Source organism: Rhinopithecus bieti, unplaced genomic scaffold (assembly GCF_001698545.2).
Source record: "Rhinopithecus bieti isolate Rb0 unplaced genomic scaffold, ASM169854v2 scaffold_5840, whole genome shotgun sequence".
NCBI lineage: Eukaryota > Metazoa > Chordata > Mammalia > Primates > Cercopithecidae > Rhinopithecus > Rhinopithecus bieti.
In genome coordinates, this window is record NW_016804838.1 from 47,348 (window position 1) to 57,603 (window position 10,256).

At 53.6% G+C, this 10,256-nt stretch overlaps 1 protein-coding gene and 1 long non-coding RNA gene across 4 annotated transcripts in view; one reads left to right on the plus strand and one right to left on the minus strand.

Annotated features, from left to right (window-relative positions):
* Nucleotides 1-2,116, minus strand: part of STK25 (serine/threonine kinase 25) — a 16,041-nt gene extending 13,925 nt beyond the window's left edge. Inside the window, exon 1 of one of the 2 annotated variants that reach the window (XM_017870672.1) lies at nt 1,775-2,116. In XM_017870672.1, the coding sequence (XP_017726161.1) occupies nt 1,775-1,804 (30 nt within the window). In that variant the 5' untranslated portion in view covers nt 1,805-2,116. Of the gene's footprint in view, nt 1-1,426; nt 1,726-1,774 lie in introns of those variants that run through there. The other variant, XM_017870673.1, reaches the window with a different exon arrangement.
* Nucleotides 2,117-3,342: 1,226 nt separating this feature from the next.
* On the plus strand, nt 3,343-9,677 carry LOC108528708 (uncharacterized). Of its 2 annotated transcripts, XR_001885262.1 has the most exons (4): nt 3,343-3,405; nt 3,541-3,605; nt 7,975-8,076; nt 9,491-9,677. It is a non-coding gene; the product is annotated as an uncharacterized LOC108528708 (long non-coding RNA). The 2 variants fall into 2 exon arrangements; XR_001885261.1 differs by lacking the exon at nt 3,343-3,405 and having other exon boundaries at nt 3,429-3,605.
* The last annotated feature ends 579 nt before the right edge of the window (nt 9,678-10,256 follow it).

The window sequence follows — 10,256 nt, forward strand, 5'->3', positions numbered from 1 at the left end:
CCTTCCCCAGTGCGCCCACTCCCTTCCCCAGTGCGCCCACTCCCTTCCCCAGTGCGCCCACTCCCTTCCCCAGTGCGCCCACTCCCTTCCCCAGTGCGCCCACTCCCTTCCCCAGTGCGCCCACACTCCCTTCCCTGGGTCTGACAGCACCAAGAACCAACAGCACACAGTCACAGCGCACCTCAGAGCTCCAATTTCTCATCCCGTGACCCAAAGGAGCTATTTCTGCAGTTCTTAAAAATAAACTGGTGGCCGGGCGCGGTGGCTCACGCCTGTAATCCCAGCACTTTGGGAGGCCACGGCAAGCAGATCACCTGAGGTCAGGAGTTTGAGACCAGCTTGACCAACATGGTGAAACTCCGTCTCTACTAAAAATACTAAATTAGCTGGGCGTGATGGCACACGCCTGTAATCCGAGCTACTTGGGAGGCCAAGACAGGAGAATCGCTTGTACCTGGGAGGCAGAGGTTGCAGTGAGCTGAGATTGCGCCATTGCACTCCAGCCTGGGCAACAAAAGTGAAACTCTGTCTCAAAAAAATAAAAAATAAAAATAAAATAAACTGGTGACAGATTTTTCTCCCAGCACCTTAGTCATGTAAGTTACCAGATACAGAAAGTCAAAAGCAAACAAAAAATCTGTTAGCTTAATTCAGCATCAGTCAGCAAGCCCCAGTCCCATCTGTGACCGCGCAGGTCCAGGCTGCCTGGCCCGACAGCTGCACATGGTGTTCCGGGTCTCTAGGCTGGTCCAGTTTCCTCCAAAGCAGCCCTGACTCCAGTTCCTGCCCCTATGCGGACAGACGCCCTTCCTGTTCCACTGCACACCCAACTCTCAAGAATTCAGCACAGAGGAGTGAACAAGGAGGGCCACACATTTGAGCAGCGATTCCAACACCTTAGGCAGAGCCAAGGCATCAAGGAGAGCAAAACGGAACGCTAAGACGTAAAAACACCCAGCAGCCAGAGTCAAAAAAATGGGGAGGGGCACACAATGCAAGTCCCCAGGTCCCAGGCTGGCCGTCCCCACCCTCCTTCCCTGGCATGCCCTGTGGCGGCAGCAGCTGGTCCTCTTTCCAGACTAAGGCTCGCTGTCGTGGTTCCCTCCGAGGCTGTCCCACCAGACGCTTCAAGGTGGCTCCACAGTGGAAACGCCTTCTTCAAAGATGATGAGCCTCCTGTTCGGGCAACCGCCCGCAGCAGGGGTTAAACGGTTCTGAACAGAGCAGCCTTTCCACCTTCCCCTGGGCCAAAGCACACCCGTGTTCTCTGCTTTCCCTGCACACCGGCCGCTCGGATCGGCTTCTCCACATTCCCAGCCCCTCAGCGCCCATCAGGGTCTCCTCCACAGCCCCTGCCCAGCCCAGCACGGCCGGCACGGCCAGAACGACCCGCGGCCCAGGCTCCGGCCGCAGTGCGGCCCCTGACCTTCCGCTGCCTTCAGATGCTGACAAGAGGTTCCCGCCCCGCGCTGGGGGCAGCGTCCCGTCCCTGAGCCGGTGTCTCTTCACGCACCTCCACCGCCCTCGCACGGGCGGAGCCCCCGGGGCTCGGTTTCAAGAGGTCTGCGAGCTTCTACCACGCAAAACGCCACGAGCACACGGCAGAGCCCGGGGGCCGCCCTGCGCGCACCGCAGGACGCTCCGCTGGTCGCACGACGCGCGCCCCTTCCCTCACCCCGCTGCCCGCTCCGGCGTGGGGTCCCCTCTGAACCCCCGGGAAGCTCGGGCGCCCCTCCGTGAGAGACCGCCCGTCTTCCTGCTGCACCCTCCTCACCTGGTTGGCAAATCCCCGGAGGTGAGCCATGGCCGGGCCGCCTCAGACCCTCCGCCGACAGCCCCAAGAGGCGTCTGGATCCCGCGGAGAGGCGTGGAGCCGGCTCGCTGGCCGCTGCGGCGTCAGTCCACTGCGAGGGACAGCAGGAGCGGCCGGCGCCCAGTTCAGTCATCTGAGACCGAGCTCCGGGGCGGCGGGCTGGAGGGGGCCCCAGGAGACCCCAGGGCCATCGGGGCCCGCCATCGCCGGGCCTACGCCCATGGCTCCCTGGACGCTCGCCGCCCCTCTCCGTCCTCCGCCCACCTCTTCGATGGAGCTTCCTCCCGTGCCCCGCCCCTGGTGCCCCCGCCGGAGTCTCCCGGCCCGGAGCCCGCCGAGGGCCCTCCCCCCCTGCCCTCCTCCATCACCGCAAGCTGCTCGCTCGGGCTGCCCGGTCAGCGCGCCACCTCCGGGGCTCCCATCCCGTGGCCTCCCCCGGTCCGCTCTGCAGTGCCCGTCGAAGGCTCATCACCCGCAGCCTCTAGTTCGCCGGGCCCGGCCCCCCCCCACGCCCGCGACCCAAGCAACGCCCGGTGGCCCCGGCCAGCGCCGCGAGACCGCCGGAGGAGGCGGACCCGCTCGAGCGGCCGTATCGGCGTCAGCAGCCGCACGGCTCTCTGGGACCTGGTCCCCGCCACTCCGGCCGGGCAGCCTGCTTGGGTTGGATACTCAGTCAGGCAGTTGCCGCTGGAGAGGGGCCGAGGCTCACATGCGCGCACGCGGGCTTCTGGGCCCCGGTTCCGGCTCCGACACAGGCCTTGGGACTGCGTCTCCGGCAGGCTCGCTCGCGGCGGGCGGGCGGTGGAGTGGTCGTATTGTCGCGTTCCGCCCTTCCGTGCCTCGCCTCGCGCCTTCTGGTCTGCTGGCGCTGCATGGGGTCGTCTCCGATTTTCCGTGCGGCGGCGTCGTCGGCGTTCCTTGGGCTCTGCCTCTGCGCAGGCCTTGTCTCCGGCCGCCAGTAAGGCCCCTGCGCACCTCGTCCCCGCCTCGCCGTCCGGGGATCCCCGCGGCCGCCGCGGCTGCTGCCTTGTGCTCGCACGGCGTCGGGACGATAAGCCGGCGGCTGGGTCAGCACACCAAAGCCCTGTTCGCACTGGACCCCGCCCGGTCATGCGCGGACAGGCCAGGGCCGGCAGCCTTGGAGAGCTACTGCACCAGCCATTCCTTGTGCGAGCTTGCATTTTTGCCTCGTTTCTTACCTGTAAGGCGGTGGATCATAGGGAATCCTTGGATCACACGCGTTTGTGGGCCACCTAGGCTAGGGCGCGGCTACTGGGCCAGGACAGCTGACTGCTGCTGGAACCGTTCGTGGCACTGGGTCCTTCCCAGGTCGGGGGGCTTGCGAGCCCAGGCCTCCTGTGCGCCCCCCCTGCCCCGTGGCCAGTCATAGTGCCCCTGTGTGCCTTCCCCCTCGGCTGCAACCGCAGGTCCCACCTGTCGGTGAGGTAGATTTGTCTCTCCTCCATCTGGTGTCACCTTACAAGGGCGTCAGTTTCCATGATGGTCGCACAGATGGACTAATCTGCTCTCACACCCTCTTCCTCAGAGGGTTCTGGCGTTTCTCTTTGCTCCCTGGTGCGTGTTTTCTCATGGTGCGTTGCCAAGTCCTTTAAGCCATGTTTGCCTGTCATGCATTCAGGACAGCCCCTTGAACCTCTGGGTCCCTGTCTCATCACCCCTGCTTGTTTACATACTGACTTGGTTTTGTTTGTGCTTTGACTCCCCAGGAGACAGTGGGCTTCCTGCAAGCAGAGCTGTGCCCAGGACCATGCCAGCCCATGACAGGCACTCAGTGAGTTTATTGAATGAATGTGTAAATGCATGAAGGTAATACATGTATTGAATGTGTGTAAATAGATGCCTGCTGCATCTCTGGCCTTCATGTGGTCAGTAATTGCTGCACTTTTCAGAAGTGTCTAGAAGAGGCTGGGAGCAGTGGCTCACACCTGTAATCCCAGCACTTTGGGAGGCTGAGGCAGACAGATCACTTGAGGTTAGGAGTTCGAGGCCAGCCTAGCCAATATGGTGAAACTTCATCTCTACTAAAAATAAAAAAATTAGCCAGGCATGGTAGTGCGTGCCTGCAGTCCCAGCTACTAGGGAGGCTGACTGAGGCAGGAGAATCGCTTGAACCTGGGAGTTGGAGGTTGCTGTGAGCCAAGATTGTGCCACCGCACTCCAACCTGGGAAATAGAGCAAGGCTCCGTCTCAAAAAAAAAAAAAAAAAAAAAAGTGCCTAGAAGAGTTTTTCAGCCTTTATCTGTTTGTGGCCAATTGTTAATACTTTGCTCCTGGCTGCTGTCTTGCCAAGCTGCCGTCTGGACTTGAACATCACCATGTCTTTTCCTCCATTGACCTTCCAGGCCCTTCTTCCTGTTTCTCATATTTTCCATTTCTTTTTTGTTGTTGTATACTTCTGTTATTCTTTGGGATTTTTGTTTGTGTGTTTGTTTGGAGACAGAGTCTCGCTCTGTCACCCAGGCTGGAGTGCAGTGGCGTGATCTCAGCTCACTGTAACCTCCGCCTTCCAGGTTCAAGTGATTCTCCTGCCTTAGCCTCCTGAGTAGCTGGGATTACAGGTGTGCGCCACCACCCCTGGCTAATTTTTGTATTTTCAGTAGAGATGGGGTTTCACCATGTTGGTCATGTTGGTCAGGCTGGTCTCAAACTCCTGACCTCGTGATCCACCTGCTTCGGCCTCCCAAAGTGCTGGGATTACAGGAATGAGCCACCGCGCTTGGCCTTATTGTTTGGTTGTATCTTTCAACTTTCATATAAAAATTTTCTTTTCGGTGATTCTTTCTTTTTTTTTTTTTAGATAAGGTCTTACTCTGCCACCCAGGCTGGAGTGCAGTGGGGCAATTTTGGCTTACTGCAGCCTGGACCTCCCAGGCTCAAGCAGTCCTCCCACCTCAGCTCCCCATGTAGCTGGGTCCGCAGGCATGTCACCACGCCCAGCTAATTTTTGTAGAGACACGTTCTCACCATGCTGCCTAGGCTGTTCTCAAATTCCTGAGCTCAAGTGATCTCCCGCCCCAGGCTTCCAAAGTGCTTGCGAAGTACAGGTGTGAGCCACCGAGCCTCGTCTCTATTTTTCACCTCCAAGAAATTTTAGTTTTTTCTCTGGGCACTCACTTTCTTCCTTGGGAATAGGGAGCTAATAGTGATGTTCTTGTAGATCGTGAGAATAACACCGTCTGTGGCGGGCCTAGCCCTTGGCAGGCACTCAGAGAGTCACTGTGTTGATTATTGACAAGGCTGACCTTGGGTGGGAGGAAGGAACACTCACAATTGAGCCCCTAGGCAGCTCACCCTCAGGTCCAGTCACTTGGTGACTGCAACAGCCCTCCGAGGCAGGCAAGGGATAACTGAGATTGTGGCCCAAGGCCACAATCAGAATATGGCAAAGACAGGATTGAAGCCAGGTCTCCTGAGTCCTGTTTGTATGCTGCAGGGGATTCAGGTAGGAGTGGAGAGAAGCTGGAGTTGGACTTTGTGTCAACCTGGGTCAAGTGTGAGTTGGCCAATCCTCCTTCTGGTTTGACAGACAAGGAAATGAAACCCAGAAAGGAGACAGCATAGCAGCATCTGGATTAGACCTGGGTTCCCCTTCTGATTAAGATAAGAGACTGGGCGCTTGAGCTTGTTCTTCTTTCCCTGCCAGACCTGATAACTTGTCAAAAGGCGCGCAGGAAGGGAGGCTAAACCCTGAAACTGTTCAGAAAAAGGAGTGGGCTCCCAGCAGGTGAACGCCACAAATGTCCAGAGGTAAAGCTTGGTGACAGTGAAATGGGGGGAAGAAGCCTTCACTTGAGCCCCCTTCATTGCATACAGAGCCCTGGAAAGGTGGGGGGCTGGAGCTGGGGGAGAGGAGGACGACAGCAGAGACACCATGGAGACAGGTGTGTGCATGAGTCAGCAGCTTCCCACTCCTCATCCCTCCATCCCTTCAAACACACACAAATCACACAGCAGCAGGGTTTCCTAGCATAAATAATGTGGGAATATTCCAGAAAAAGACACCCCTGTAGGTTGGGCTTTAGGCTGGCCTGACAATGGGCTTCCTACCCAGTCTTTCTACAGCAAAGCCCAGCACTTGACAAGTCCTGCTTTTGAATGCAGACTCCTTGTGAGCTTCCTATCACCTCAGTTTTAGTCTCTTTAAGACTGCTAAGGATATTGTGTATTGGGAAGACTTTCAACATGAACAATAGAGACCAACGTAAATTAGAAAGATGACCTGAGAGGCTGGGCGCAGTGGCTCACGCTTGTAATCCCAGCACTTTGGGAGGCCGAGACGGGCGGATCATGAGGTCAGGAGATCGAGACCATCCTGACTAACATGGTAAAACCCCGTCTCTACTAAAAATACAAAAATTAGCCGGGCGCGGTGGCGGGCGCCTGTAGTCCCAGCTACATGGGAGGCTGAGGCAGGAGAATGGCGTAAACCCGGGAGGCAGAGCTTGCAGTGAGTGGAGATCGCGCCACTGCACTCCAGCCTGAGCGACAGAGCGAGACTCCATCTCAAAAAAAAAAAAAAAAAAAAAAAAAAAAAAAAAAAAAAAAAAAAACCGAGAAAAAAAAAAAAAAGATGACCTGAGAAGAAATAGAAACACAGAGAAATGAAGAGCATTCTGGAACCTTGTTAGAACATTGAACATTCCTAGAACAGGCCGGGCGCGGTGGCTCAAGTCTGTAATCCCAGCACTTTGGGAGGCCGAGACGGGTGGATCACGAGGTCAGGAAATCGAGACCATCCTGGCTAACACGGTGAAACCCCGTCTCTACTAAAAAAATGCAAAACTAGCCGGGCGAGGTGGCGGGCGCCTGTAGTCCCAGCTACTCGGGAGGCTGAGGCAGGAGAATGGCATAAACCCGGGAGGCGGAGCTTGGCAGTGAGCGGAGATCCGGCCACTGCACTCCAGCCTGGGCGACAGCGAGACTCCGTCTCAAAAAAAAAAAAAAAAAAAAAAAAAAAATTCCTAGAACAATAACAGAATGCTTCAAGAAACAGCCCAAGAAAAGGTTATCAGGAGATAAAATTACAATAGATTAAAATTACTGCAGGCTCTTGGATTCCTACTTTTGGAGAAGTCAGCCTAAGAAATCTACCCAGAAACCCATGTGGAAGACACACAAAGGTAGAGGCACAGCCAGCCCTGAGCTGTGTGGCCACCCCAGTGTCAGACATGTGAATGGAAATGGAATTCCAGCCTAGGTGAGCCTTTCAGACAGCTCCACCCCAGGTTCTCTCAGCACGACTCTGTGAGGAGCCACTCAGCTGGACTCAATGAATCCACAGAACCAAGGACAAGGATAACATGTTTTAAGAAAAGTAAAGTTTAGGCTGGGCATGGTGGCTCACACCTGTAATCCCAGCACTTTGGGAGGCTCAGGCTGGTGGATCACTTGAGGTCAAGACCAGCCTGGCCAACATGGTGAAACCCCGTCTCTACTAAAAATAGAAAAATTAGCTGGGCGTGGTGGCGGCGCCTGTAGTCCCAGCTACTCAGGAGGCTGAGGCAGGAGAATGGCAGGAACCCGGGAGGCGGAGCTTGTAGTGAGCTGAGATCCGGCCACTGCACTCCAGCCTGGGCGACAGAGCGAGACTCCGTCTCAAAAAAAAAAAAAAAAAGAAAAGAAAAATGGCATCTAGAAGTAGGAGAAGAGAAAGGGAAGCTGCAGTTAAGTCTTAGTTCAGAAAATGTCAGAATCACTTTTAGTTTTAAACCACTGAGTGCAAAGACAGCAATATGGACTGCTGCCTGGTCATAAAAGTAAAGGTTTTTTTTTTTTTTTTTTGGACAGAGTCTCGCTCTGTCGCCCAGGCTGGAGTGCAGTGGCCGGATCTCAGCTCACTGCAAGCTCCGCCTCCCGGGTTTACGCCATTCTCCTGCCTCAGCCTCCCGAGTAGCTGGGACTACAGGCGCCCGCCACGTCGCCCGGCTAGTTTTTTGTATTTTTTAGTAGAGACGGGGTTTCACCGTGTTAGCCAGGATGGTCTCAATCTCCAGACCTCGTGATCCGCCCGTCTCGGCCTCCCAAAGTGCTGGGATTACAGGCCTGAGCCACCGCGCCCGGCTGATCAGTTGATTTTTTAAAAGTATGCCAAGACAATTCAGTTGGGAAATAATCATTTTATTTTAATTTTTTTGTTTTAGCCCTGTTTCAACCAGTGAACAAAGGGGAGGAGTAATTTTTTCAACAAATGGTGCTGGGATCTTGCAGGTACCCCCGATCATGTGCAAGCTCCTGGAGGGCAGGTAAGCTCTGTGCCCACACCCCCACAACAAACACACACATACATACCCAACACACACACACATACCCAACACACACACACATACCCAACACACACACTGAACACACACATACACACACCCAACACACATAACACACACACAACACACACCACACCCCCCCATACACACACACTGAACACACCCAACACACATAACACCCCCAACACACATCCCAGCACATACACAGCATACACACATACCCAACACAAACACCAACACAACACACCCAACATACACACACCCAACCACACACACACACTTCCAGCACACATACACATACCAGCACACACATAAACTATACACCCCAATACACACCAACAAACCACCCCCACACACAGACACATATACACACCAATACACCACACCGAACACCACACATGCTAACACAGACACACACATATACACAACAACCTCCCAATAATACACAACGTACACACACACAACACCCAACACACACCAACCACCACAACACCATCCCAACACGACACACATGCCACACACACCCCAGCATACACAGCAACACACACCCTACACACCAACACAACACGCAGACACCTCCACACACCCAACACACACACATACCCAACACACACACTAATACACACAACACCCCACACACCCCAACACACACAACACGCAAACACACATCCAACACACACACACACAACTGGATATTCACATGCAAAACAATGAAGTTAGACCCAGTCGACTAAAAACGGATCATGAATTTGAATGTAAAAGCTAAAACTATAAAATAGCTTATTAGATATGACACCAAACGTACAAGAGACAAAATTTAAAAACAGATTAATTCGAATTCACCAAATTGAAAACTTGTATGCTTCAAAGGACACCATCAAGAAAGTGAAAAGACAACCTACCCAATGGGAGAAAGTATCTGCAAATCATCCATCTGATAAGAGACGTGTGTCCAAGATAGAGATTTTAACAAGTTCTTACCATGCAATAATACAAATAATCCAGTTTAAAAATGGGCAGGGCCAGGCATGGTGCCTCATGCCTCTAATCCCAGCACTTGGGAAGCTGAGGTGGGAGGATAGCTTGAGCCCAGGAGTGTGAGACCAGCCTGGGCAACAGAGCAAGATCTCATCTCTACAGATAATTAAGAAAATGAGCCAGGCGTGGTTGTACATGCCTGTGGTCCCAGTTAGGAGGCTGAAGTGAGAGGATCACTTGAGCTTGGGAAGTAGAGGTAGCAGTGAGCCATGAGCTTGCTCTACTCCAGCCTGGGGAGTAGAGCAAGACCCTGTCTCAAAAAAAAAAAAAAATTGCAGGGGATATATTAATATTTATGTTACAACATTGTTGTTTATCTGAAATTAAAATTCCACTGTGTGTTCTGTATTTTATCTAGCACCCTAAAGGAACAATTACCCCTCAGCTGAAAACTACTCTGTTCCTGCATAACAAATCTTAGACCAAGACCTGAAAAGATTCAACCATTTCCAAGTAACTTAATTGCATCCAGGAACAAAGCTCAGGAATATCGGCCAGGCGCGGTGGCTCAAGCCTGTAATCCCAGCACTTTGGGAGGCCGAGGCGGGCGGATCACAAGGTCAGGAGATCGAGACCATCCTGGCTAACACGGTGAAACCCCGTCTCTACTAAAAAACACAAAAAACTAGCCGGGCGAGGTGGCGGGCGCCTGTCGTCCCAGCTACTCGGGAGGCTGAGGCAGGAGAATGGCGTGAACCCGGGAGGCGGAGCTTGCAGTGAGCTGAGATCTGGCCAGTGCACTCCAGCTTGGGTGACAGAGCGAGACTCCGTTTCAAAAAAAAAAAAAATAAAAAAAATAAAAAAGCTCAAGAATATTTATAGGAATACAAAAATATGCAGCACCCAACCAAGTAAATTACATGACAATGATAATCTCATGGAAAGTTACCAGGCATGCAAACAGCAGGAAAATACTAGCCTTGGCTGGGCACAGTGGATTACGCCTGTAACCCCTGCACTTTGGGAGGCCAAGGCAGGTGGATCACAAAGTCGAGATCAAGATCATCCTGGCCAAAATGGTGAAAACTTGTCTCTACTAAATATACAAAAATTAGCTCATCTCTACTAAATATACAAAAATTAGCTGGGCATGGTGGCGCGCACCTGTAGTCCCAGCTACTCAG